The following is a 26,074-nucleotide window of genomic DNA, read 5'->3' on the forward strand; positions in this document are numbered from 1 at the left end:
CTTCCTCCACCCTCCTTTCTAGTAATACCTTTGATTCTTACCTTGTATCCTGGCCTTGAGGCTTCATCTCGCCGTCTCTGGCGTGCAGAACCAAGCTCCACACTCACAGACACAGTCTGAGCAAGTAAGTTGCTCATCGATGATCCTTTATACTTCAGACTGTCCAGAAGTGATTTCGTTACGCGAAACCAGTTTTGATTTTTACAACTGCACGTTACGATCGCGCGACAAGACGAGATTTACGATGTGTTTATTCCCCTTTCTGTTCGGGCGTGACCCTGGATACACTCCTTCTCCAAGCTCCTCCTACTTCTCATCCGCTGGCTCAGACGGCTATATCTCCGACGCCGACACCATGTCTTCGAGTTATTCCTCGTCCGAAGAGTCAAGCGTGCAGAACTTCGTTCACACGCAGCCCGTGCGCCGTGACCAGCGGATGCGTCTGTGGCCTCCTATCACCGACATGGAGGACAAGGCCGAGGACCAGACCGGCAGTGAGAGCGCCGGGCCCGGAGCCTCTGGGGCCCAAACTTCGAGCAACTCTGAGGCTGAGGACGAGGACGCGACCATGTCCAAGGCCGAGACTATATCTCTGGATGAGACTGTGTCGATGACCGAGAGCTCCGAACCAGTCCGCAGTGGCATGCACAGCAACAGCTCCAGCGACACCGAGGCATGCAAGCGTGGCCGTAAGTCTTTCCCCTCTGCCAACACCACCATCTCCCCGTGTGGTTATACACCAACCCCCTCCACCCCCCCGCAACGTCCCCCGACAATCCCCCCAAACTAACCCCAAAAGACAACACCCACATCCTCCCCAACACCCCCTTCCGCCACAGCACAACCTACACCCACCTCGGCCGCCCCGAAGTGGTCCCGGGCGCTACCACCTCAGCAACCCCGTACCCAGCTCCCGCTCCCGCCCGCGGCTCAGGGCCTGCCTCCGCCCCCCGTCGCCGCAAGAGGAAGACCGTGGCCGCCTCCAAGACGCCCCGCGAGACCATCGTGCGCCGCCGACCCTACGACTCGAGCTCGGATTCCGACCTCGACCACCCGGTGATCCGCAGCTTCTTGAGCGCGTACGCGCCCCGACGCCGCCCCGACCGCAACACGCCAGCCCGGCCCATGGCCCGCCGCGCCGCCTACCTCGACATCGCGGCCGTGCACCCCCACCTGTTCGCCGTCGAGCCGCTGCGCGAGGACCCTGATCGCGCGTACGATGCCGATCGGTCGGATAATTCGTCGGATCGGGAGGATTTTAGCGATTGGTCGGATATGGAGGGTACCACTCACACTCACACTCACACTCACACTGCCGGTGATATTGCCGCTGGCGGTGCTGGCGATACCGCTAAGGAGAAGAAGTGAGGTTGTGCAGGGGGGGTGTCGGTCCTTGACATTGGCCTGGGGAAGCTTGATGTGTTTGTACGCTGCCGTTGCATATCTGTTCATGGCTTGGACTCGCCTGTCTTGTCTATCTGGTGTTTTTTTTTCTCATTGTGACTTCTGCTTGGCTTGGCGTTGCTTGGCTCAGGTGGCCAAGCTGGCCGGGGTCGGATATGGTTTTCCTTTTCGGAACTGGGATCTTTCTACCTAGTCTTTGGGTCGATTTACCTCCAGTACACTTTCAAGGATCGATCGTCCGGTTGGACAGGTGGTCAGATCTAGATGGGATATTTGTTGCGTTGAGCTAGTGGAGCTGTGATTCTCTAGAGCCCTGGACATACTATGTATTTGGGGGGGTCGGTAGAAATGGTCTGGTGGTGATTAGTACATACAGACATAACATGCAGAATTGAGGGTACTTGTCCACGGTCCGGTCCTTGAGGACGATGCTTGATTTGTCATAGCCTCCATCTCTCTCTAGCTTTGCTACTCTAATCTCTAGAGATGATCATGGCTCCCACATGGGCGATGCGCAGCCTACTGGGGTGGCAGCCTGTGGTTTCTTTGCGGTCTGCACTACGGGATATATCAGTGACGTGGATGCCTAGGTATTTTGGGTCCTTTCTTCCCACACCTACACTACACCGCATTCCCCCAAGTCTCTCAACAGAATCCTGCTCCTGAGCATCCCAGCTTCTAATGACGACAATGCTCTTTCCAGACAGGATACCGGCAATCTTTACCGCCGTTGCAAAGGGCCACAGAAGCAGAATACCTCCTCTGTCTACCAACATCCACCAGCTACACCACAGAACCCTACCTCACCGAACATTGACACAATCCCAACGGTGATGCAACCCCGATTCAAGCCCGAAGCAAATGTATTGCCATCACCTAGAGGCGATTTTCTTTCGTAGAAGGCGCGCACAGAACTCAAATTCCCATCGGACCGGAAAACACCGCAAGAGCAGTGGGATGGAAACAAAACAGACAGACAACACGAATGACACGGTGAACGAATGAAGACCCCTCCAAGAACAATGTATCGTCCCCTTACATGATCCGTTCTCTCGTCCTGATGTTACATCCATCGTGCCGCTCGGAATATTGAACTCGTTGACAGGTGGTGTCTTTTGGGAAAGAACCGGCGTCGAGTAAGGCTCAAGTCTGTCTCCCTCCCCGTCGCTTATAGAATGTACGCTGCCGCGGCGACGGCGAGAGCGGCTCCGACCATGTTGGCCTCAGCGTGAGAGCCGGCCCCTGTGGCAAGAGGGGTGCTGGGAGATGCGCGAGATGAGGACGCTCCGGGGGTGCTGGACGGTGCTTGAATGAGTGACGAGGAGCTGTGGGAGGCGGTGGCTGAGGCTCCGGGTGTGGACTTGGGCACGGAGGGGGTCACGGCCGAGGAGATGGTGGGGAGAGTCACCGCTCCTGTGTTGGTGGGGTATGCGCTCGTGTTGGGGGCAGTGGGTTGGGGCTGGGGCTGGGATGTGGTTGTGGTCTCGGCACCAGCAACGGGTGGGAGCGTTATCGGATGGCCCGCCGCGGAGCATTGCCGGACAACCTCGTTCGACACGGCTGTATGGTGGTCAACAGGGCGCCCCCGAGGCAGAGATGAGAGGGCAGGGAAGAGGTTTCCATACCGCTCTGATCGGCAGCATTGCAATTCTTCTGCACGCATGGAGTCACGACTTGCACGACCTCTGGCTTCGAGCAATGGCAGGCGAAGTCGAGGAGGCGCGAGCATCCGTCATTTTGGAACGCGCTGATGAAGCAATTCAGCTGGGACACTCGTTAGTCTGGCGCTTCCGCTGCTGTCCTCGTCGATCACGTACCGAGCATTGGGGAAGGTTGGGCAGCTGTGCTCTGGCGAGACCGCTGACAAAGAGCAGGATCAATGCACGGTGGTGATACATCTTGGGCAATTTCTATGATTTGGCCTGGATAACAGTAGGCCGGGTTGAAGGGGCGGGGTGGGGCTGTGACTGCAGGGTTGAGTCTAAAGGAGTGTGGAAAGGAGAGATCAAACGAGTGATGGCTGCTGAAGATATACAGCGGCGCGGAGACAAATCCCCATGGGACAGCCGGTAGCTCTTATAAGCTAACGAGGTCACCTCGCACAGAGCCTTGGGCAGATCATCACATGTCCCTTCGAGATTTCTATATATACATACAGTGGTGTTTCCCCAAGGCACACGGGTGGCGTGGGCACGATGGGGAGCCTATTAGAGCACGGCGCAACCCTTTGAGACATGCGGACATACTTTCCGATGTGATGCAAGAGAGGGTAATTGGCGACGTGAGCAGCGTACTAGCAAACGCAATCTTCGAGGTGCGTAACCATTGCACTGCAAGGCTGTGGCCCATTGGTTTAGGCTGCCCTACGTTCCTCTAAACCATCAGAAGGGGCAGACATACCACATATGCTTGCCGGCAGTGACGTGTAACTGTCGCAGTTTGCGAAAGGGTCGTGGTAGGTGCATCCATCTTCAAGTTCCTGTGGATTTATATCATAGTGGTAGGACTGCTTTCAAGTTCAGGCATCACAGTAACCTCGCATCGTTCAAAGCGCTTTGTTCTGTGTGGACTGGTGCCATCTGTATCGCTCCTTTTATGTAAGGACACATACTATTGAGAAGTCATACATATATCAACATCAATGTCAACGGCTCTGCAACCAAGCAAAAGAAAAGCCAGTGGCGCAGAAACCTTTCCAGCCATTCGGCCAGAAACCCGGCTCAACTTTGATGGCAGGACAGACGGGTCATTTGAGAGAAAAGGTGGTGGGTGTGACACGTTCTGCCTGCTGTGTGACTATCTTACGCGGCTGCGAAAGTGGCACCGAGCAAGTTCCCTGAGTAGGAAATGGCAAGCCAAGGGACCTGGAAGGCACAAGCCATTTGACTGGAATGCTCGGAAATTGTGGCCTACCATGGCACCATGGCATTGCAGAAGGGGCAGGAGCCGTTCATTCATTCTCGTTACCTTTGGGGATGGAAGGCAACATAGAAGGAAGACAGACACAAGACCAAAATCCAGTGAGGCATTTGTGATTATTTTGAAGAGCCAGAATGATGAAATAATGAAAAGGGTATGCGTAGCATGACCGAAACGCCGCTTCCAAAGTCCAAACCGTACTCCAAGTTCTCACCGTATCCAACATACCATGCACAAATTACTCAAGACAACAACTCGTCAATGTAGGCCATTTGCTTCGAATCATCACTTTCTTTCAAGAGTACGGCAAGAACCTCAATTGGCGGGTTGAGTTTGAGTGTGTTAGCACGCCTCCAGCGTCTGAGTCGGGCGATGCCGATGCAAGGCTACACAGAGTGGTTAGTTGTTGAGTTCAACGAAGAAAGAAACGGCGAAGGGCTCAGGGATGACGCGCGAGATAGCCACATACCCCGTATTGACTGGAAAGATCAAAGTGTCGCAAGATTTTCTCATGGGTCGTAAGGTCGTTCTGGTGTACTAATCCAATCGACGTTCCCATCAGCACTGAACTCAGTGACGGGTTTTTCCTAAGACTCCTTACCTCGAGGCCCTCTCCTTTTCGCCTCTTCTTGCTTCCAGTACTTTGTCAAATCCCGTTCCGTAAGCTTGCTTGCCTTCTGGTCCTCCTCTGACACCGGCTGTTTGATCTCTGTTCGTGCTTGTTGCCTAACGGCGAGTTCTGCCACATGGGGCTGCGAGGATTCTGTGGGGGTGTCTTTCAGCTCCTCTGGCTCGGAAGCACTTTGGACGGGTTCCTTCTCAGGAAGAGCAGTCACAAGCGGTTCGAGATCCTTTGCTTTCTGGGAGCGTGTCGTAGGAGCCGCAGATGGCTTCGTGATTCTAGATTTGGAGCCAAAAGACAGGGTTGACTGGCCGGAACGGGTGGCGGCAGTGTTGCCTCCTCGACGGCGAGCGGGAGGCATCTTGAGAATTGATCTTGAGATTATGGATTACGAAAGTAGAAGAGGATTCTCGCTGGGTGTGATGCGGTTCTGTACGTCAAGGCACTAGAGGCTGGTGGTGAGCGTCGACCGTCGAGAGACTTGGAAGGGTCTGATCCAAGGTGAGTGTGGGGGGAACGATGTCATTGTGTTTGTCGCACATGGCAACCGCCGCCATTCGCCGAAAAGGGTTATATTGGCACATCGCCCTCCGCAAGCATTCGCATTTCACATGCTGGACTTGAAGCAACTATAAAGTACCAATGGGTCTCCCTTCTTAATCACTTGGATCAATTTGACTTCACACTTGCCAAGTTCAAAAGCCCCATCGAGATATGAAATGACAAACAACTTTCTCCTCTGCTGTCGACAAGCTACTTGCGATCAAGGCGTCTATGCTGGCTCGCTTGCTGGCACCTGGAAACCCAGGTAAATCAAAACTCAGTTAATGAACAGCCTTCGAGGACACCTCATTGGAGGTAATACACTTTTGAGAGATGAACGCTTTTCCAGTATGTCCTAGAACCCATTGCATTGAACCCATACTGAAAGTCGTCGGCTCCATCTGCTCCGAAGTGATGCGAAAACTCATGATCATCTCGACTTTCTACGTGATCGTTTCAAGCAGTGACCAAATTAGGTCACTCGCTGAAAGAGACATCTTAAAAAAATAATCAATGCTGAAACGTGACGATTACTTGTGCCGAACATGGTCAAGACACACAAACGGGCACGGGGCAAAGCTTGTGGGTACGCTTGCTTTGTAAAGTCTTCAGCAAATCTACGAGCTATACATTTTTGCGTCATACTGATACGAAAGCCACTCGGCCGAAGTCTGGTACAAGCTATCCAGAGGGGAGATGAAATCGGCCTGACTGTGAGCTTCTGCCACATGTGATCCTCGAGTGGCTGCCAATTCGACGTTGCCTACAGCGTACCCGTATTGTAGTGCAGGACGTGCGTGGGGGGCCGCATGAAGGGCTCGAGGTCGACAGGCTTGCTGACTCTCGGTATCCCTGACAGGGACGTCCACTTCCAGCTCGCGACGAGCCATGAAACGCGTGGGATATACTTCCAGGGTCACGTGGGATTCAAGGCCCTCGCCAAGTATCAAGTACTGTACAAACTACGTACAGCCAACTCTATGACTCCCCGCTAGCATGCAGGTAAGTGTGGGCGGCAAATTCGTAAATCAGCTGTAGGAACCATGACTATTCGCAACAAGTCCCACCAATTCCGGTTGTTGTAGTCGCCTCACGCCATGACATCGTGATGCGATATGGAATCGATTGTTTGTCTCGGAAATAAAAGGAGTTCATTGTCATTAAGCCCATGTAAGCCAGGACGAGGCTGACCCGACGGACCGGTTGTACTGTACTTGGTTCAGGTACAGCTCCTGCTGGAGTCTCAGCCTCGCGTGACGAACGACGCTAGTAGCAAACATAAAAGCCACGACTCGTTGTCGTTGAGAAGTCGATCAATTCATGTGTGTTGGAGTACTGCAACTGGTGAAACCAGCAGCAGTCGGAAGATTTGATTGCGTGTGGTGCTGCCTTGCTGCATGTTGCTTGCTGCTCGTATTCCCGCTGCGGATCGATGACGGAAGAAAAGCCCCTCGAGCAAAAAGGTGGAGAGCAGACAAAGTGGTTCCGTGGCTGCCGTTGGAATTTGGCTAGTCTTGTGTTCAGTTAGCCGCCGCTGCGAACTGAACCGCACCCTCCAACTGAAACCCCCCCCATCATCATCAGCATCATCACCCTCTTCTCCTCTCCCCACATCGGCGCTTGTAAACAACTCTCGCTTCCTTCGCGATTACCTACCCACCCCTCTAAGCCGCCTTGCCTCACTCCCGGTTTCACATTCCTACAACCCTAGATCTGTGCGCCCTTTGTCGGAGCTTAGCAACAATCCCAGTCTGCGGTCTCAAACAGCAAACCCGCCCTTGTCCAGCCTTGTCCGCACTCAGGCCCGAGCTAGTCCTGCATAGCAACAAGAACGGGATACCGCATCTGCGCCCCTCGAGGACCTTTCCGGCGCAGCGCAATCCAGCAGGAACGATTGCGGAACTTGATCTCTATGCAGGGGTCAATTTATTTTGAGACTTCGAGGTCCTATATACACCGCAGCAACCCCCGAGCGCATCCCTCTCAACCGCCGCGTGCCCATGGTGGTGCGGGTGCAGCGCTATGAGCAAGCCCGCCTTCGTGCGAGTGTCGGGCCCGCCAAATGGCAATTTCTTGATCGGATATCCTGGCATCTCTGCCACAATGGTGAGCTGAACCCTGGTTCTTCTTTGTTGCCCAGTACGCAACCTAGTCGCTGACCTATACCAGCCACGCATTGAAGGCAAAGTCGAGATCAGGCCCAGCACTGGCATTTCGCTCCCCGTCAGTGTATCCCTCGTTACAATATCCCTTCATCGTCGCGAGACCATTCATCCTTCGGCGGATTCCGTGACCAAGAAGCACCTTGCGCCACCCAGGAAGGAGATTACAGATATCGTGGGCAAGGAGATGCTTCTTTTCCGCTGCCCGGCCGGCCGAGAGTCCGAAGAGGTCATCTCTATGGACTTGCCTTTCGTGCTCTTCATTCCCTTTGGGCGGGGCGGAGCAGATGCCTCGAGGCGCGTCCCTCCAGCCAGTCTCCAACTTCCCAGTCGCACAGCGGAGACATATTATGAGATTGTGGTGGCGGTTCAACAAGGGCCCTCGGAACAGCGGAAATACTCGTTCCCCGTTCCAATGGCACGGTACGATACCCTATCGACGTTCGGAATGTACAATCGCCCCGAGTCAGCCGAGAGAGTGTCGGACCATTTGGTCACATTGGGGATATCCCTTCCCCGGTGGTCTTATGGGCCTTTGGATCCGGTGAGCGTCTACGTGAAGCTCTCACCGAACCCGGATTGGATAAGTAAAGCCAGAAAAGTCACTATAAACAAGATTACGATTGGAATTGATGAGGAAATTATATACAACCATGAGGGCGACGAGCCGCAACGCAAGGTCAAGACTTTGACCAAAAGGACAGAACCGATCGGCGTCAAATTACCCCCTTCTGGCTTTTTGACGAATCTCGGCTTAGTATTCCCAGCCAAGGATATGCGGGACTCTGAAGGGATCCTCCCCAGAAGTAGACCGGGTTTTCCCACATACGCCGTGAGCGGGTTTACCACAACCGGAAGCCTCTACAAGATCGAGTACTATTTGACTGTCAAGGTATAGTCATTCCGCAGTGGGACGATCGAACTCTGCTAATTTTGAACAGGCCCACTTGGCATCTGCAAGGGATATTACCATCCGACAGCCGATAGTTGTTTGCCCGCTCGACCATGCAGGATGCAAAGAGGAAATGGAGGCTATAGAACAGGCAGCTCGGGACGCCGTTCATGTGAACCCCGACAATCCGATGCTGCCTCTGCCCTCCATTGTACGGCCTAACGACCCAAATGCTCTCCGCCATCTTGGGGTGGCCATAGTAGGAGGCAAACACAAACCTTTGATCGACTGAGCGAACCACAACGCGGGCACCTACCGTACACCGGCCCTATTCAACAGATCGAGCATTCAGGTTATCAACGGCCGTTCTTGATCCAGTGCCGACTACAAAATCACTTACGCCACCCCAAGTGGTCTAGGACAGCATCTCACGACTTTTCCTTCTAATTCTTCCTTCTCTTCGTTTCAGCATGCCTGCAACTTCTGCACAGAGCATGGACACGTATTACGAATGCATGGGCGACGGAGTTCTTGTTGCATAAATTTCATGGTCGCAGTGTGAATTCATTCGCAATTGGCCAGGACAAAATAGGGTGTTCAGGTTGACTTTGCTGCGCTTTGCCCGGGGTTGGTGGTAGAGAGGAATTCGTCCTGCCTTGTTTCTCTCGCGTTCCCTCCCACAGTCTCATATAGTGGTGTAACCTCAATATAATATGTAAGATGTATCCGAAGTGGCCTGCTAATGTCCTAAGAAACAACATATGCGATCGCAGTGCAATGCATTCATACAAGTCAACAGTTGAGGCGATGTTAGTCGAACCATGTCAAATCATGAAGACGCTGGCGCTAATGTCCCAGAGAAAGTAAAATAAACAGAACAATCTGCCACGCGGCCATAGTCAATCACTCTCCCAGCGATAAGAAGCCCATCGCGAGGTTCAACATCTCAGGATCCAGCGATGTCGATTTCCGCGCTTTCGCCTCCATTTCCCGCAGGCAGTCTTTGAGGATGTTGAGGACATTCTGGAACTGGGGGGATGAGGCACCGAACGTGTTGAGGGCATTGTTGAGGTTTACAGAAATCTAGGCTTCATGTCAGACTTCACCATATTCCAGAGGAATCAGCGTGCAAGCTCACCTGCGCGATAAGTTCATTGTAGTCTGCCGACTCTTCCATGGCTGGTTGCCTTTGTCTCTCCTGCGCCTCCGCGCGATGTCCGAGTCCGATGAGCTTCGGGCAGCAGGGTTGGACTTGAGATTGGAAATAATACGCAGCGACAGCTGTTGAAAAGGGTCGAAATTCTTCCCAAGCAGCCAGTCACGTTGGGGAACTCTAGTCACTTGTTCCAGTCGCTACCTGGTAGTTTGGAGATGCATGCCTGATACCCACCGCATCTCGAGTCCCGCGGGCAGAATTTCTTATCGACAAGGCCCGCATCCCGTATCAATCGGTCGACCCGCCCGCCTGCATTTCTCTTTCTTTTGAGTTCAACCCCCAGCGGCTCTAAGCTCCCCCTCTACATCTGCCCTGGCGCATGTACTTGCGTAATTGGTCGCTGCAACCATAATGGCCGACACCGATGAAGCAGCGATCCACATGCCGTCGCAGGATGCGTCGGCGCATATCGAAGTGGACCTGTCCGACGAGACGCAGGACTTTCGCATGCTGAGCAATATCTCCTTGTGAGCTTTCCTTTCTGCTGTCACCTGGGCTACGTCCCCAGCTCTGCTAGAGACCAACTAACAAATACAGTCTAACAGATGGCACTCAAGCGAGCATCCCCAAGCGCGGTGAGAAGGACTTTGAACCGAACCCGACGCTGTACCAGGCCGACATCCTCTCCGCCTCCCGCCAGGCGATGCACAACGCCCTCTCCTACCCCCGCATCCACCACCCAAAGAATCAAATCATCGGCGTCTACGCCCCCAATGGGCCGGCGCCTCCGGCCCAGCATACCTCGAATCTCGAATCGATAGCGGAGGGGTCTCCTCAGCCTGACGCCGAAGTACCGAGCTCGACGGCGGCGACCACGACGACGACGGTAGGAAACGTCCATCCCGACGCCTGCGTATACATCGCAAACCCCAAGTCCAATCTTTTCAAGACCATCGGCCAGGCGGACCGGTGGAATCGGATCTGGCTCCTTCCGGAGGAGGCGTTGTTTATGCTGGAGAGAGGGAGTCTGAATATCCATTGGCCGCGTTCGGAGGTTGGGTATGAGGAGGATGAGGAGGCGGTTGCGGATGAGAGCAATATCGAGGACTCGGGGATTCCGATGAGCTTGCAGGCTGCCTATGCGGCCTTTGCGTCGAGAGGCGGGCTGAGTAGCGAGCGGTTCTCGGTGTACACCGGGTTGAGACGGTTGGGCTACACGATCACGCGGGCTCCGGGCTGGAACGATGATGGAGAGGATGCGACAGGCATCGAGGACTCGGGGTTGGAGGATGTAAGGAAGCAAGGTGCTGGATTAGCCGGGATCTATTCGAGGTTCATGAAGTGGCTGTGCCCGCCGAGTACCAACACAGCGTTGGGCCCCGTTGCGGGAGTCGGATTCCACCGCAGCTACGGTCAGTGTTGCTTGCCCGCGACTACGACCTTCTCTCCTCTGTTGCTAACCTATACCCGTACAGATGATATCTACAACAAACTCTCGATCATCCCCTGGTACGACCCGACGGCTGCTCCTCAAGCGGCCCGATCCCCCGCGCAAGCGCCCTACCGAGTCGTCTTCCATGTGTATAAACCATCCACCCCGTTCAAGAAGTCTGCGCCGCCGCCGCCGGACTTCCGGATCGCTGTGGTCAACGCGCGTACCCACACCTCCGTCCCGACTCTGTCCCAGTTGGGGGCTCTGCTCGAAAGCACACCCCTGGATCCCCCGACGAGCGAGAAGATGAGCCGGCAGCTGTACATGCGGCTGCGCCACGGATACCGGAACGTGGTTCTCGCTGTGGTGGATGAAGGTGTCGTGAGTTATCTACGGATCTCGGAGGCGGCCTTCGGCAAGGAGAAGCTCTACAAGCAGAAGGCGTTGGCGAACAAGACGCAGTACCGGCCGAAGCCGAAGCCGAAGCCGAAAGGGCGATGAGCGCGGCACGGGTGTAAGGTGATTCGAATGACGCTTATCGCGGCCGACTAGCTACCGGCATATGTCTCCCCTCGTATGAGTGATACTCTGGAGAAAGCCCTGCGATCCACAATGGAAGGATGAGGGCTGAATAGAGGGGATAGAAGATTGAATCTGCCATCATCTTTAGGGCATCCGTCTATAGGTGTGGGAAGAGCGGATGCAGATGCTCAGATGGCTTGGCCGGTGGCTCACGGGGAGTTGTTGGAATGGGCGAAGGACAGAGTGGGATGTGAATGGCACCGAATATGCCCGTGGAGATGCCTTGGTATATCTAAATTGCCCTCAAAAACGCCACTCTATTGTATCCGTCAATCCAGCAGAAACATAAACCCGACTCCAACATAGGTACAAATAAGATCAAAAAGTCTGGGTCGTCTTCACGTAAATCGTCAATCGGAAAGAAGGGGAAAAAAAGTTGTAAAATCGAAACCTATTCATAGTCAGAACGAACAGGCGGCGAAAACTAAATTCTCAAGCTGAACTTACCACCCTCCAACGCCACCACAAAGCCCACCGCCGCCGCCGCCGCCGCCGCCGCCGCCGCCGCAGCAGCAGTAGCAGCAGCAGTAGCAGCAGCAGCGTTCACCCCAGGGGGATCAAACATCCAGATAATCCGCCGCCATCAACAACTCCAGACACAGCTCGGGCGGAATCTCCATGTCCGGCACGTTGTTCTGGTTCTTGTTCTTCTCGTTGTAGCACAGGTACTCGCAGACCTTCTCGAGCACCTCGCCGCTGATGTTCTCGAGGACGCAGCGGCCGCTCAGGGCCTCGGAGAACTTGCCTAGATTCGCGTCGGGGTTAGTGGCCGGTAGTCCCTGGAGCATGTTGGGCAGCGGGGGCGCGTGAGACCTACTCAGCGGGTCGAACATCATGGACAGCGTCTTGGAGATGCACGCCGTCGAGCGCGGGAGGACGAACTCGAAGCCGTCGCCGGAGACGAGGGTTACGAAGTCTTGGTCTTGGGCTTGTTGGTCGGGGGTGGTCATTTTGCCTCTGGGTAGTGGGATGAGGATGAGGTGAGGATGAGGCGATGACTGCGGTGGAGAAGTTGGTTTATATCCTCGTGGATATCGGTTGCATTGCAGACGTCGCGGGGGAAGTGGCTTTGTTCGGGTGATTCTCGAACGCGAGCGCAGGTGAAAGTCTCCGCGGACTGGGATTAGACTGGCGTCAGTGGGTCCCCCGCCCTTGGCTTAATCGGCTGCGCCGCGGAGCGCTTCCGAGCGGAGTACTTCGACACTTCGGGGCTTGTCTCTTTCAATTGCGCGAAGATTGCCGTATAGTTCTAATCACTGAACGTTTCTTTCAGTACACTCGATCGTATTGATCTAAACTCCTAACTGACCTGGAGCTTGACTTCAATTCAGACTCTCAAGTCTAGTTGGCAAGTCTACACTCGTCCAAAGTCTTAGACCCATGCTAATCATCCCATAGTACACAACTATACTTCACCCATCAAGCTTCAGCAGCATTGCAGCATTGGGGAACTGAGCCAACACCGATAGAACTGAATAGAGAAAAGAACCATGCTACCAAAGCACACACTGCGCCTCAGCGCAGCATCCCGCCAACTCTCCCACTCAATCGCAACACAACCCACCCCCCAGACCCGACCCTACACCACCTCCAGCACAACCCCCCAGTATCCCCCCTCCAACCGCCTCAAAGGCCGCTCCTGTATGATCACAGGCGGCACCTCCGGAATCGGCTACGCCATCGCCGCCCGCTTCCTCCAAGAAGGCATCGACCAGGTGATTCTCGTCGGACGATCCCACGCGCGTCTCGTCAGCGCAGCAACGACGCTCTCCTCCGGCACCGCCACGGAGCCCTCGGCCCTACCACCAACCTCATCACCCCCCGAAACAGCCGCGAAACACACCCTCCTTCCCTTCTCCCAAACCATCAGCCTCCTCGTCGGCGACGTCGCCGAAGCAAGCAGCTGGAGCCGCGAGTTGGAGAAAGTCATGGTAAGCTCACCCCCCCCCCCCCCCCCCTCAGTCCACTCTTCCCCTCCCCACAAACAACCAACCTAACAGAGAACGGGGGCAGCAAACAACAAACCTCACCCACCTAATCAACGCAGCCGGCCTCTCCATCTCCTCGGTGCTGACCAAATCCTCCCCGGAGGACATCGCCCGCATCCTGGACACGAACCTGCAAGGCGCAATTCTCACGACGCGCGCGTTCCTGCGCGCCGCGATGAGGAATCATGTGCGGAGCAAACGGACCCCTGGTGCCGCTGCCCCTGCCCCTGGCTCCAAGGGAGTCGGGGATGGTGAGAATCCTGGGGCAAACCAGCCACCACCCTCGAAATGCATCATCAACATCGCCTCGCTGCTAGCGCATAAAGGCGGCACCGGGGCGGTGACGTACGCGGCGTCCAAGGCCGGGATCCTGGGGTTGACGCGGTCCGTGGCGGTGGAGGCCGGCGCGGCGATGCGCGACGTAAGGGTAAGGTCGAATGCGATTGTGCCGGGGTATGTGGAGACGCCGATGATTGAGGGTGAGTTTTCTTTTTTTGTTTGGTTTTTTGCTTCAATTTGGGTTGGGGTGGGGAATATGAGAAAGAAGAGGGGGAAGGGGTTTGGACGAGGGCTGAGAAACAGGCTAACTGTTCGCTTTTTGCAGATTTCAGCGAGGGAGAAACCGCCCGGCTCAAGCAGAGTATCCCGCTGGGACGGTTTGGGCTGCCGCATGAGGTCGCCGATGCGGCGTTGTTTCTGGCGCAGAATGAGTACGCTAATAACTGTGTCTTGAATTTGGATGGGGGGTTGAGTGCTGTTTGAGTTCTGTCGGGGGTCGAAGACGCGGTGTATGATATGGGGATGTAAGATATTTGACTACTTCTCAGTATATTGCACCTATTACTATTGAATTAGCTCCATGGAGAGGTCCCTTTCTACAAAACAAACGGATCGGCACCCCATGAATCAAGTCATTTAGTGATCAAGGTGGAAATACTTGTACCATGCAGCAAAGGGGAACACGATATGCCAGTTGAGCGCCAATAGTCTAGACTAGGGAGAAACATGTAACCGTGCGATGGGATATGGCAAACAAGTAGCAGCATATGCAGTTCCTTCGCCGGATCTGGTATCATCAATCATCATCAATCAGAATGGCACCGCCTGTTGCTTCGTCCAGAACGATGGGATTTGCCCCGTCCCCGTTCGCTTCAGACACGCCGGCAACCCGTTTGGCGCGGTCGTCTCCATTGCTCAGTCCGGCTTCATCCGCGCTACGCTTGAGCTTGGCGGCTGCTGGATCCGACGACGAGCCGTTGACCTGCTCAGGGGCCGCGGGGGTCGGTGTCTTGGGTTTGCGCGGAATCTCGGGGACGGCATCGATAGAAATTGGTCTCTCGGCCGCGACCCCGTTCTGTTCCGGAGGCTCGGCTGCTAGCACGAAGAGCTGGAGGTTGACGCGCGGCTCATCTTCGTCGTCGATGACGGTGATGAAGCTCTCGTTCTTCACACCCAAATCCAACAACTTCCTCGGCAGGTTGTCCTCCAGATCGGGGTCGTAAATGATGCCCGATTCCGTGGTCAGGGAAAACTCCTCGCCGTATCCCAGCTGCAATCGGAGAATCTGTTCGACTAGATCGTTGACAGTCGCACGCTCGGGATCGATCTTGAGCCGCGCATGCGCGGAGGAGCAGACCGGGCAATTCGGATTGGGAGGTTGAAGTGAATCAGAGTTGATTGCGCGGGCGCCCGAACGCTCGAGGAAGACCATCTTTGTTTGATTGTAATCTCCTTTCATCACCTTGAAGGCTTCCAGCACACACAATCCAGCGGTCATGGCGTTGGTTGTGGCGATAGCGGGGATAATATTTCCGGCCATCTGCTTGGTATCGAATTTCGACTTGGGATCGATCTTGAAGATTGTCGCCCGAAGATTAGCCGCCGCTGTCACGAAGTCCAATGTATCAACGTCGTCTTTATCAAACACAAGGATTGGCTTGACGTCGCTATTCATGGTTTCTTGCAATGTCTTTAGGCGTTTGCTTAGACGATCCAAGCTGTCCTTGAAGACCACAAAGTCCTCAGCTGTAGACCAGACCTTCTGATCATTGCATGATATCGTATTCGCAACGTCGGCCGACTCCTCGGTCAATTTCTCGAAATTCATAGCTTCCGGAGGGCTGCGCGTTTTCCACATATCTTCCATCCCACGCAGCCGCTCGATATCCTCAGTGAAAACCTTGTCAAAGACTTTCTTGGCGAACTCATCCGATCCCATCGATTGGCGGATCTCCTTGAGAGCCTGTGCTTCCTTGCGAAGGTTTTCGATTTCCGCAGCTGTCACCAATCAGAAAAGCCCAGATACAGGTCCGGGCAGCACTCACAGTTTTCGGCATCCTCTGAGTGATCAAATTCGCTAGAGTCCTCATCACTGGTACCAAACAGCTCACTTGAGAATGTCAGTCCCTGGCTGGAGACCATTGTCTTCCGATGACGAGAGCGGTAACTTACGGGAACAGATAGCTCTTCGCCCAGACGATGCAGTGAATCGACTGACTGGGGGTGCTGCGGATGGTACACACAGGAAACGACTTCGGAACCTCTTTCGAAGTGCAGTCGTAGCACTCAGTCAGTCCCTACCGGCCATCAGTATCATGTGCAAAACAGCAGGTAACCATAAATAACCCCACCTTCTTGATAACCTGCACTTGGCCGTTGAATCCGGTCGTTCCACTCTCGATCAAAGGTACGTTCGCTGCCAGACACATGCGATTCACATGACGACGAGCCTCGAGGTTATCCAGCGCGTTGAAGACGATGTCGAAAGTGGCAAACCAGTCCACGTTGAATTGGCTATCTTTGATATTCGCATGGTAAGCTTCGAGCTTCGCGTTCGGCTGAAACTTGTGTGCGACCTCCTTGGCGACCTATATGCGGGAGCAGTGTTGGTTAGGCATGTGTGACAAGGGAGATCAAGGCGGGATTGGCGACGGCCGGGCCGCGCGGGGAGTTGGCATTCAAGGCGTGGAGTGACGCACCAGTGCTTTGGATTTCTTGATGTGTTCGAAGCGGAAAAGGAACTGACGGTTCAGGTTGCTCAGGTCAATCGTGTCGAGATCGATGATGTGGATTTCACCAAAGCCGGAGAGGAGGAGGTTCTTGAGCAGCTCGCAGCCGATGCCACCAGCGCCGACGAGGAGTACACGCGACTATGCCATTCCGAGTTGCATTAGCAATTGTGATGAACAGATAGGAGCCAATTCAACACAAGGACTCATAAGTCAGCGAGATGCGATATGTAGTACCTCTTTAATTCGTCTAGCGAGGGTGCCCAGCGAGCGCTTGTGGTAAGTGTCGCGCGCCATGGTTGCGGATGCGGTTGCGGCGAACGGAGGAAGCCCGAGACAATTGGTGTTACTCTCAGTATAGAAAGTTGAGAAGCATCGCCCGGTAGAGATCCAGTGGAGTGAGAGAACGACTAAAGGGAGGGAGTTGAAGCAGAGGTGAGGGGTTGAAAAGAAAAAGAACGGAGGGGGATGATGTGAAGGAAAAGAGTCGAGCCGGAAGCAGGTGAAGATGGAAGGTGAGAGAGTGTGAGTGTAGAGTGAAAGTGAGGTAATGACGGCAACTCTCCCCGTCCCTCAATTCCTTTCCATCCCTCCACTCTTCACTCCACTTCGAGCCTCCCTCTTTCATCACCCATCGCTTGGACAGCCTTGAAAACGAGGAGACTCAGAGAGAGAGATGAAAACACTTATTCAAGCAACCCGTCTCGTGCTTTGCCATCTATGGATTGCAATGAACCGTGCAGGCCGAGCAACCAAAGCCGGCGGTCCGTGACCCGATCGCATTTCCCTGTTTGTCGCACCGACACGAGGCTTGCTTGGTACTTTTGTTTCTTGATTGACTCCTCCAGGGATTGATCGTTTGATAGCATCAAGCCTGTGGGTAAACAGAAAGTCAAGCCAATGCATGGCCCTGGCTGCATTGTGAGACCTCACATTCGGTTTCCGAATCTAGGCCCATCCTGCATGAGGTCGGATAACCGGAGTATCTATGATATTCAGAAGTACAGTACAGGCTACACTCTTCGGTCAACCACATCTGCACACGTTGGATGCAGCATTGCAAACCGGAACATCACATCCTGAATCTACCCCATTGGCTACTGCTCTCATTTGATGGTTTCGGTGGCAGCGCTACGAGACCTAGAACACGCACCCTGTGAAGGCATGTCTCGGCCCCAGAAATTCTTTCGGCCACTGAGAGTAGTCCCCTGTGTTCCCGGTTTGACTAATTCCGATTGGATCAAGTGATATACGCAAGTGCGGTTCGTGCTATGAGCTCGGTTGACACAAAACCAGTCAGCTCTACGGTATGGTAGATCGAAAGGAAGATGCGCTGCTCCATGCCCGGGTCATACGACTAATGCTTGTCTATGCCTCTGTGAAACTATGTTTCAGTATAAGCTGGCTAGAATTGATTTGCAGAAGAAGATGGATGTCCTCGGGGTTGAGCTTCTTCAGATCAAGTCCCAGTTACAAAGTGCCCAGCTCTACGCATGGCTTACTCACGTCACTACCCTCCCAGCTTCTCCCAGCTTGAAGAACAGCCTACTGAGGCGCTTCCATCGATCTGACTGAGACCGAAAAGGTGTCTGAGGTCTTGAAACACAGGCGAAGCAGCCGGCAGATGCTATACTCGCACAACTATCGCTTGAAGATAATGTCGAATCAATCTTTATTACTTGTAAGTGCCCCATGCGTATGAAAACTCCAGTGGATGCACTTATCCAGAATCAACGCCGAAGTTTGATCGAGCGAAGCCATACTCCCTTCTACCAGCCCAAACTGTAGCTTTGATTGCGTCTTAGCAGGCTATCTTTTTCCTCGGATTAACAAACCATCTAAGCGCAGATAACCGAGGCACAAAAGATGACTCCTACAGATGCTTATGTAATCGGATCTTATCGCCGCCCGAAATTTCCGATAAGCGATAGGGATGGGGATATCACAAGAGAAAAAAAATAATCTCCACAACAGGGGCAGCCTGTTCACCGTTGGAGTTTGGCTCGGCAGGCATTGAAATTTCATGAGAAGACCCTATGGTTCTTTGAAATCTCTGGGTCTGACCTCTGTGCTTCGTGACTCTGTTTGGACCGGCTCAGTCCCAGATCCTCACATTCTTTGGGTCAACCACAGACCGTCTATTGTCGGTGCCTGTCTTCCGCGGAGTCACCCTCTTTCTTCAGTTGTCAACCAATCTTTTGCTCCGCGACATTCGTTCTTCTCGACTGTTCTTTCTAAAAACTTCGGTGCCCTCCGAGACCTCGCTGTCACATACAGAACCCCTTCCAGATCTCCCTCCAGATATTCCGTCGTTACCTTATCTCAATATCTTCACCACAACACCCGATACAGCAACTCAGTCGCCATGTCCGACGACGAAGCCGATCCCGAGTTGGTTGCTCTTCTCCGCAAGACCCTCGGCCTGGGAGGCTCGCCCGATCCACGCACGGCCGAGACCAAGGTCCTGCAGAATGCGCAGTACATCTTCGACAATGCCATCGACGTGGCCTTAAATGCGGCCAAGACAAAAGAGGCCGCCGAGACCATCTGGCAGATGATGCAGAAGAAGGAATACTCCACGCAGACCTGGGCCGAGCATGAGCTACACCCCAAAGCCAAGGACGAGCGCACCGTCGACTTCATCTTCACCATGGACCTTCTCAATTTCAGCTTCTGGTCGGAACTTCCGAGCGACAAGCGCTTTGCGATCGAGTACCGGGGCAAGAAGTGGACGGGATATTGGAGCTTGGTGGCGGCGCTTCAACGGGCTTTGGATGAGGGTAGGTTCATGCGGTGGTCAACTTCATTGTTCTCCATATGCTGATGGTGTTGCAGATATCCCAATCACTACCCCTGAGTTCTGGGCAAACGAGGAGGAATGCACCGAGGAGGTCATGAAGCATGTGTTCCGGTCTGCCACTGAGGAAGAGATTCCGCTGCTTGAGGAAAGACTGCAGTGCTTGCGCGAGGCTGGCCGAGTGCTATGCAGGGTAAGTACACAACCTCATCTCCCTGCGGCACCTCCGTGCAGCAAGACTAACTTGCTTTATCTCTACTCCAGGAATACGAAGGCAGCTTCTTGAACTGCATCTATAGCGCCAATTATTCGGCCGCGGCCCTTGTGAACCTCGTGACAGAAAGCTTCGCCTGCTTCCGGGATGAGACCACATTCAACGGCCGGAGAGTACGGATCTACAAACGGGCTCAGATTCTGGTTGCGGACTTGTGGGCTTGTTTCAACGGCGAGGGCTTCGGCGAGTTCCACGATATCGACACTATCACCATGTTCGCAGGTAAGATCCATCCCTTATGACTCAAAGCACCCATCCTCCGTCTGTCTCAACTAATGCAGCTTCAGACTACCGGATCCCTCAAATGCTCCATCAGCTCGGCTGTCTGATGTACTCACCACCCCTGGAAGCCCACATTCGCGACCTGAAGCTCATTCCCAGCGGGTCGAACTGGGAGACCGAGCTCCGCGGCACCAGCATCTGGTGCGTGGAGCTGATCAAGCGGGAGATCGAGCGCCGCCACCCGGAAGTGAAAACCAAGCCCATTCAACAAGCCGAGCCGGAGCCACTCTCATCCGCCAACAGCTCCAAGCAAAGCACGAAACCCGAGGAGCATGAAGCAAAACAACCACAACAACAAAGCTATTTCACCGAAACAGCCCCGAACGACGACGGCGGCCAAAGCAAGTCGGCGCGGGGCATCAACGCCATCCTCATCGATTTCTTCCTCTACGATACGATGAAGGAGTTGGAGAGGGACGGGCAAGAATCCATCCCGCACCACCGCACCCGGAGTATCTGGTACTGATAATTGAAGCACTGGCTGTTTTGCTTTCTGTTGCGTGACTCCACATCTGTTGATAGATACACTATACCCACCTTTTTCTCTTCGTTGTTGTCCGGTTCTTGTTGGAGTTTTGTCGCTTCTTGGATGAGGCATATAGACGTTATACAGAATACATTACACTACACTGATACCATGGCATGCAGTCCGAGCTTGGTAGCTATGGGTTGACTGGCGCTATAGGTCACTCAGTGCAATATCTTCCAAAAGTAATCTTCATTACCAAGGGTATCATATTTCTCACGTAGCTAATCACACACATACACACCCTCTAACCCCGTGTACTCCAAAGAAGATAAACCCCTACGCAGCCAAAGCAGCCCTGTCGATCTGGTCACATCTCGCCAGAATCTCCGCCTTCCAGACCAAATAATCCTCCCTGCGATCCTCGCTCAACCAATCCACGCGATCCTGCATCATCGTCCCCAACCCCGGCAGCAACCCGCGCCTCGTCTCGCGCCCCAACTGGAAGCGCTGCTTTTTCCGACTCGGCACACCACCACCATCCTCCTCGCCCCCGTTCCCATAAGCCCCATTCTCCTCCTCCTCGTCCAAAAGCTCCGCATCGCCATCCACCTCCCCAGCCCTGGGGATATTCTCGAACCACTCCGTCCCCTGGGCCCACCCTTGCTCCATGACGAGGGCAATCCACTGATCCACATCCTCGCGATGCCGCCTCTCCGTGGCCGGCAGCCCCAAACTCACCAACGCCGTCTGCCGCATCTCCGTGAAAGTCTTCTTATCCATGACCTTCGCATCCGCCTCTCTTTCTGTTTCTGAGACGTCATCATCAGCAGGCTGGCGCCGTCTCGCCAGAACAAGGAAATAGACCGCGACGATCAGCGCATCCACGAGCTCTTTGTACTCCTCATCCGGCCCCTCGCCGGATGCGGTATTCCGGGCGGTGAGCACGGGCTCCAGGAACTCGAGCATCTCGTCGTCGAGGCCCTCGTCGTGTTTCACATGAGTCGAGGCGGTCTTGGTCACGAAGAAGAGGATCGAGGACACTCCCGCGAAAATGTGCGGGGGCAGGGTGCGTGAGATCGGGGGCCGCGACCAGGTGCTCATGCGCGGGGCTGGGGTGGAGAGGGTTTTGCAGACCGTGCGGATCGAGGTCATTACCCAGTTCGGGGCGTCGGGGATTTTGGTGGATGTGGGATTGGGGGCATTGAGGCGGGGACGGTTGGGGGTGCTGGGGTTGGTGTTGGATGAGGTTTTTGTGGTGTCGTGCGGCAGGGAGCGTTTGAGGGGGCTGGATTTCGTGGGGGTGTTTTGCAGGGCTGCGGCTGTAGCTGTCGCCAAGGGGTTCTTGGACGGGGTCTGGGTGAGGCGGTTCGCTTTCGTCGGGGTGGACGAAGGGGTGGTGCGGCTGCGTGAGGGCGTGCCTGGGGCGGAGGAGGAGCCGCCGGAGAGGGAGCGGTCGAGGAAGGCATAGAGTTTCTTGTAGGGTCGGGGTGGACACGGAGGGTGGCCGAGCAGGGGAGGGAGCTTGAGCGTGCGCGTGAGTCTGGAGGTAGAATGGTCAGTCTGCGCATGTCTTATGGTTTATGACAAGGTGTAGTAGCTACCTCCGACAAGCGATCTCCGCGCAAGCATAGGGCCGCGCGATTTCTTCTTCGGGCTTCAGGCTCGAGGACAGGCTGCGCGACTGGGCGACGAGGGAGACGGCCAGGCTGAGGAGATCCGGTGGTAAGTCTTGAGCATGAGTGGGCAGGAGGGTTGCGAGCGCCTGCTCCACCGGTCGGTTGTTCATGGTGTCTGTCGCAAGAGATGAGAGAAAGTGGATGTCGAAGGGCGTCTAGCAAAAGGGCGAGGCAGGGGATCCCAATGGCTGGTATATATCTATGATGAGTATGTAATGTACCAGTAGCAGCTCACAGCCAACTCTCAATAATCTCCAACCTGGACGAAGTGATGTGTATGAGCATGGAACAAACAAAGCTGGATGCGCCGAATCAACAATCAGGGCCGTCATGTGACCGGTGGATGGCCGACGATTTGCGCGGCGCCGATAACCACCCCCGATAGAGCTTCCTTCCCATTGAACCTGCAGCTGTCTTGCCTACGCATAACGAGACTCTGATTTACTCTCCTCATCTCGGACCATAATCAATCATTACGCCATGTCTGTCACAGTACGCCACCCTCACCTTCCACATCCCTCACCTTCCACATCCCTCATTCCAGCGCAACGAACTAACAAGCCCAAGCTCCACACCACCCATGGCGACCTAAAGGTCGAACTCTTCTGCGAAGCCGTCCCCAAAACCGCAGAGGTGCGTCTACCTCCCCTCCCCAGCTCCAGCCTTCCCCCCAATCCCCCCATTCCCCTCCCTTCCAGATCTAACCCTCAAAAACAGAACTTCCTCGCCCTCAGCGCCAGCGGCGCCTACAACACCACCCCGTTCCACCGGTACATCCCCGGCTTCATGATCCAAGGCGGCGACATCTCCCTATCCGCCACCCCAACCAACCCCGACACCGGCAAACCGCCCCTCCCGATCGACGGCCCGATCCCCAAAGGCGGCACCTCGATCCACCACCCGTACGCGCTGAACCAAGAGATCCATCTGCCGGCCCTGAAGCACCACACGCGGGGGATGCTGTCGATGGCGTCGCGGCCGGTGAAGGACCGCACGGCGCCGGGGGCGCAGGGCGCGACGGGCCCCACGATCAACGGGAGCCAGTTCTTCATCACGCTGGCGGCGGCGCCGCATCTGGACGGGGCGAGCACGGTGTTTGGGAAGGTGTTGAATCTGACGGCGCAGGATGAGGGGGGCGATGTGTTGGGGAGGCTGGAGAAGGCTAAGATGAAGGTGGATAAGAAGGGAAGGGTGGTGCAGCCTTCTCCGGAGGAGGAGGAGGAGGGCGTGTGGGAGCGGGTCGGCATTGAGAGGGTTACTGTGCATGCTAACCCTTTTGCGGGGTAGATTTCTGGTTCTCCTCTGACTTTGGGTTTTTTTTTTGGGGCACATGCGGGGGAATGAATATGTGCTTGAAGGTCTTCCGGTGACTATGGATTGGAAGACTGGAGGGGGCCGGAGCACTGTTGAGGTATGGATACGGATGTACTATACTCAGGTCGAGTCCGAGTCTCCGGCCAGTCGGAGACCAACTTCGATGGATTCGGCGGCCGGGCCTCAGGACTTTGTTGCTCTAGGGCACCTAGTATCAACCACACAGCAGTGCTCACTGGGAACAGGTGATTGGCTGTGCAAGTCACCCTGCAGGCTCGTCATCGCGCTACGGCCTGGACAGGTACAGCAGCATCAGCTCTTATACCGTCCCTCCAAGCAAGCCACCATGCGCCCGCTGAAACAGCTCGACTACACAGGAGGCTCCACGTGATTACATTGCACTATGATCAACAGTCTGGGGCTAGCTCTTTTCCTTAGAGTGGCCCCAAATGTCTGGATAAGGTCCTACGTGGAAGACGGTATGCGAGCACAATCATTCAGAATCAAACATCTACACAAGCGTAGATCATATACTATGACGCATCTCCTACCGAATACTACGATCTGTGCCATATTCGTACTCCTGGTTTCCTGTACACCTGCTCCTATCATTGCGATCTTTATGCTTTCCTTTCCATGCCGTCTGGCAGGGTCGACCCACCAAGAGTCGGGATCTGATTATTCAATCACTGCTACTAGTTTCTAGGACTTCGGGTTGAGTATTACTGGGAAGCTGAAAAAAAGGGGGGTCCGGGGGTTCTCCCCCGGAACGTGTTTATTCTAGGACTGGGGATTGAGTGTTCCTGGGAAGCTGGAAGAAAGGGTCGTTCAAGCACTAGCAGAGGTATAGACCCGTAGCCAATCACGGTGTAGGAACCCAGCCCCTGGTATAGCACTAGAGAGCTAGTCAAGGCTCAGCGCTCCTAAGCCTTCTTTAAATTCAACTTGGGGGTTTGCTATTCCAAGTAATACACAAACAAAATCAGGTGATATCGAGCATGTCATTCATTTATGTTCATCGCAAACTTTTGTATATGCACAATAAGACAGAAAACAGCGCTCCATAGCCACACCGCACACTGTACAATGCTCACTCTCGGATATCCTGCAACGATGGCAAAAGACAACACCTGAAATGTATCGTGGACATCGTGAAAACCAAGACAAATGTCATCATTAATCAATAAGGTAAGAAAAAAAAAGTCTAAGGGTATCGAGTCCGTTCATCACTGCTGCTCAGCGGGCTTCTCCTCCTGCTCCTCCTTCTGCTCCGCATCAGCCTCGTAGCCTTCGGTCTTCATGTCCTTCAGTCCGAGCTCTTCCTCCTCCTCGTCCGTGCGAGTGTAATCCTCGGTGGTGATCTGCTCGTCCTTGGCCGGGGCGCACAGGTCTTGGACGTAGCTGCTAGCCATGGGATCCTCCAGGGTGATGACGAACTTCAACTCGCCGGCGATGGCGGCGTCGAGACGCTTGAAGAAGCGCTCCCACTTGGCCTTGTCGTCGGTGGCCATACTGTCACCGGCGCTGGTGTCAGCGAAATCGAAGATCTGGCCGTGCAGCTGGTCGCGGATCTCGGTCAGAAGACCTTCGACGGTGGTGAACCGACCGCCGAGAGTGCCGGGCTCGACGCGAACCTCAAGCTCTTCGCTGTAAAGGGCGCAGGTGTCGCTCTTGAGGATGTCACGAGCGAGGTCAACCTCGTTCTCGACGCGAAGGGTGATACGCTTGCCCTTCTCGGGCACCTCTCCTCCGGTCTTCACGTCGCTGGACTTGTATCCGCAGTGCTCGCAAACGGTGGCCCAGAGAAGGACCTCGCGGAAGTAAGGGATGTTGACCTTGCGAAGATTGACCTCGCAAGACTTCAGACAGGCGGGGCACTCGGCGGGGATAGAATATTCCTTGCCGTCAACGATCTCCTCGTCTTCCTCACCCGTGCCCTGGTGCTGCACAGCATTGGGGTCACCACTGATACCGAGCTCCTCGTTCTGCTCGTGGGTGCGCAGGTAGTCCCGGCGACGGTACTTGTGAGCGGAATCTTGGGTAGTCGGGGCGATCCAGGAGTTACCGCTGGGGTCATCGAGGGAAATAGTGAAGGGGAAGCCTTGGCCTTCGAGGATCTTCTCGAGCTTCTCGATGATGGGCACGAGAGCGGTGTAGAGTTCAGGAGCTTGCTCCTTGCGCAGGTCCTGCTCGCCGGACAAGTTGTCGTAGATCTTGCGGATGACGCCTTCAACGGTGGTCAATTGGCCCTCGCCCTTGGGCATCTCGATACCCAGGGACTCGAGCTTGAAGACGGAGACGTCACTGCGGACCACCTGGCGCTGCAAGTCGGTCTCATTCTCAACCTCGAGATGGTAGATAGATCCCTTCTCTTGGATCTGGGAGGCGGACTTGATCGAGTTGTTCTTGAAATGGCAGTGTTCGCATTCGAAAGCCTCGAGAATAACGTCGCGGAAATAGGGAATACGGATCAGTAGGAAAGTGGTACGTCCCTGGAAAAAGTCGCGCATCAGCCTACTGAGTCATTGATATGCGTGGATGGATTAACATACGT

The 26,074-nt window shown here is 54.7% G+C and overlaps 14 protein-coding genes across 14 annotated transcripts; 7 read left to right on the forward strand and 7 right to left on the reverse strand.

Annotated features, from left to right (window-relative positions):
- Positions 1-355: 355 nt before the first annotated feature.
- On the forward strand, positions 356-1,758 carry BO82DRAFT_430783 (uncharacterized protein; the record flags this gene model as incomplete). Its single annotated transcript, XM_025640643.1, has 2 exons — positions 356-689; positions 800-1,758. 2 exons carry the CDS (start codon positions 356-358, stop codon positions 1,366-1,368), a joined length of 903 nt encoding a protein of 300 aa, XP_025493837.1. The 3' UTR covers positions 1,369-1,758.
- A 618-nt stretch (positions 1,759-2,376) lies between these two features.
- BO82DRAFT_37948 (GPI anchored CFEM domain protein) lies at positions 2,377-3,415 on the reverse strand. Its single transcript, XM_025637689.1, has 3 exons — positions 3,222-3,415; positions 3,030-3,168; positions 2,377-2,964 (listed from the first exon to the last, which is right to left on the reverse strand). The coding sequence occupies exons 1-3, from the start codon at positions 3,300-3,302 to the stop codon at positions 2,573-2,575; spliced, it is 612 nt and encodes a 203-aa protein (XP_025493838.1). The 5' UTR covers positions 3,303-3,415; the 3' UTR covers positions 2,377-2,572.
- A 1,150-nt stretch (positions 3,416-4,565) lies between these two features.
- Positions 4,566-5,306, reverse strand: BO82DRAFT_400396 (putative DNA polymerase delta subunit 4; the record flags this gene model as incomplete). Its single annotated transcript, XM_025639179.1, has 3 exons — positions 4,566-4,709; positions 4,793-4,860; positions 4,925-5,306. The coding sequence occupies 3 exons, from the start codon at positions 5,304-5,306 to the stop codon at positions 4,566-4,568; spliced, it is 594 nt and encodes a 197-aa protein (XP_025493839.1).
- Positions 5,307-7,095: 1,789 nt separating this feature from the next.
- On the forward strand, positions 7,096-9,250 carry BO82DRAFT_306258 (arrestin C-terminal domain-containing protein). Its single transcript, XM_025632249.1, has 3 exons — positions 7,096-7,594; positions 7,658-8,542; positions 8,592-9,250. The coding sequence occupies exons 1-3, from the start codon at positions 7,511-7,513 to the stop codon at positions 8,832-8,834; spliced, it is 1,212 nt and encodes a 403-aa protein (XP_025493840.1). The 5' UTR covers positions 7,096-7,510; the 3' UTR covers positions 8,835-9,250.
- Positions 9,245-9,913, reverse strand: BO82DRAFT_352700 (uncharacterized protein). Its single transcript, XM_025634765.1, has 2 exons — positions 9,681-9,913; positions 9,245-9,625 (listed from the first exon to the last, which is right to left on the reverse strand). Exons 1-2 carry the CDS (start codon positions 9,717-9,719, stop codon positions 9,446-9,448), a joined length of 219 nt encoding a protein of 72 aa, XP_025493841.1. The 5' UTR covers positions 9,720-9,913; the 3' UTR covers positions 9,245-9,445.
- Positions 9,914-10,041: 128 nt separating this feature from the next.
- BO82DRAFT_382153 (tRNA-splicing endonuclease subunit SEN54 family protein) lies at positions 10,042-12,048 on the forward strand. The gene is made up of 3 exons (XM_025637908.1): positions 10,042-10,225; positions 10,296-11,110; positions 11,174-12,048. Exons 1-3 carry the CDS (start codon positions 10,110-10,112, stop codon positions 11,629-11,631), a joined length of 1,389 nt encoding a protein of 462 aa, XP_025493842.1. The 5' UTR covers positions 10,042-10,109; the 3' UTR covers positions 11,632-12,048.
- A 221-nt stretch (positions 12,049-12,269) lies between these two features.
- Positions 12,270-12,662, reverse strand: BO82DRAFT_278940 (elongin C; the record flags this gene model as incomplete). The annotated part of the gene is made up of 2 exons (XM_025631245.1): positions 12,270-12,457; positions 12,530-12,662. The coding sequence occupies 2 exons, from the start codon at positions 12,660-12,662 to the stop codon at positions 12,270-12,272; spliced, it is 321 nt and encodes a 106-aa protein (XP_025493843.1).
- Positions 12,663-12,812: 150 nt separating this feature from the next.
- Positions 12,813-14,685, forward strand: BO82DRAFT_331509 (SDR family NAD(P)-dependent oxidoreductase). The gene is made up of 5 exons (XM_025633146.1): positions 12,813-12,849; positions 12,986-13,060; positions 13,111-13,643; positions 13,726-14,179; positions 14,305-14,685. Exons 3-5 carry the CDS (start codon positions 13,203-13,205, stop codon positions 14,460-14,462), a joined length of 1,053 nt encoding a protein of 350 aa, XP_025493844.1. The 5' UTR covers positions 12,813-12,849; positions 12,986-13,060; positions 13,111-13,202; the 3' UTR covers positions 14,463-14,685.
- Positions 14,516-17,415, reverse strand: BO82DRAFT_306269 (E1 ubiquitin-activating protein ubaB). The gene is made up of 6 exons (XM_025632250.1): positions 16,946-17,415; positions 16,679-16,849; positions 16,331-16,567; positions 16,152-16,276; positions 16,025-16,089; positions 14,516-15,977 (listed from the first exon to the last, which is right to left on the reverse strand). Exons 1-6 carry the CDS (start codon positions 17,003-17,005, stop codon positions 14,776-14,778), a joined length of 1,860 nt encoding a protein of 619 aa, XP_025493845.1. The 5' UTR covers positions 17,006-17,415; the 3' UTR covers positions 14,516-14,775.
- A 1,658-nt stretch (positions 17,416-19,073) lies between these two features.
- BO82DRAFT_373099 (queuosine 5'-phosphate N-glycosylase/hydrolase) lies at positions 19,074-20,527 on the forward strand (the record flags this gene model as incomplete). The annotated part of the gene is made up of 4 exons (XM_025637356.1): positions 19,074-19,488; positions 19,544-19,698; positions 19,770-20,001; positions 20,067-20,527. 4 exons carry the CDS (start codon positions 19,074-19,076, stop codon positions 20,525-20,527), a joined length of 1,263 nt encoding a protein of 420 aa, XP_025493846.1.
- A 266-nt stretch (positions 20,528-20,793) lies between these two features.
- On the reverse strand, positions 20,794-22,468 carry BO82DRAFT_331516 (uncharacterized protein). Its single transcript, XM_025633147.1, has 2 exons — positions 22,132-22,468; positions 20,794-22,070 (listed from the first exon to the last, which is right to left on the reverse strand). The coding sequence occupies exons 1-2, from the start codon at positions 22,314-22,316 to the stop codon at positions 20,867-20,869; spliced, it is 1,389 nt and encodes a 462-aa protein (XP_025493847.1). The 5' UTR covers positions 22,317-22,468; the 3' UTR covers positions 20,794-20,866.
- A 218-nt stretch (positions 22,469-22,686) lies between these two features.
- Positions 22,687-23,493, forward strand: cyp5 (putative peptidyl-prolyl cis-trans isomerase; the record flags this gene model as incomplete). The annotated part of the gene is made up of 3 exons (XM_025637357.1): positions 22,687-22,698; positions 22,774-22,839; positions 22,924-23,493. 3 exons carry the CDS (start codon positions 22,687-22,689, stop codon positions 23,491-23,493), a joined length of 648 nt encoding a protein of 215 aa, XP_025493848.1.
- A 215-nt stretch (positions 23,494-23,708) lies between these two features.
- Positions 23,709-24,264, forward strand: BO82DRAFT_38096 (uncharacterized protein). The gene has a single exon (XM_025637802.1). It carries the CDS (start codon positions 23,924-23,926, stop codon positions 24,224-24,226), a length of 303 nt encoding a protein of 100 aa, XP_025493849.1. The 5' UTR covers positions 23,709-23,923; the 3' UTR covers positions 24,227-24,264.
- A 442-nt stretch (positions 24,265-24,706) lies between these two features.
- Positions 24,707-26,042, reverse strand: zpr1 (zinc finger-containing protein ZPR1). Its single transcript, XM_025634766.1, has one exon. The coding sequence runs from the start codon at positions 26,028-26,030 to the stop codon at positions 24,747-24,749; it is 1,284 nt and encodes a 427-aa protein (XP_025493850.1). The 5' UTR covers positions 26,031-26,042; the 3' UTR covers positions 24,707-24,746.
- Positions 26,043-26,074: the final 32 nt, after the last annotated feature.

Source organism: Aspergillus uvarum (assembly GCF_003184745.1).
Source record: "Aspergillus uvarum CBS 121591 unplaced genomic scaffold BO82scaffold_15, whole genome shotgun sequence".
In the NCBI taxonomy this organism is placed as follows: Eukaryota; Fungi; Ascomycota; class Eurotiomycetes; order Eurotiales; family Aspergillaceae; genus Aspergillus; species Aspergillus uvarum.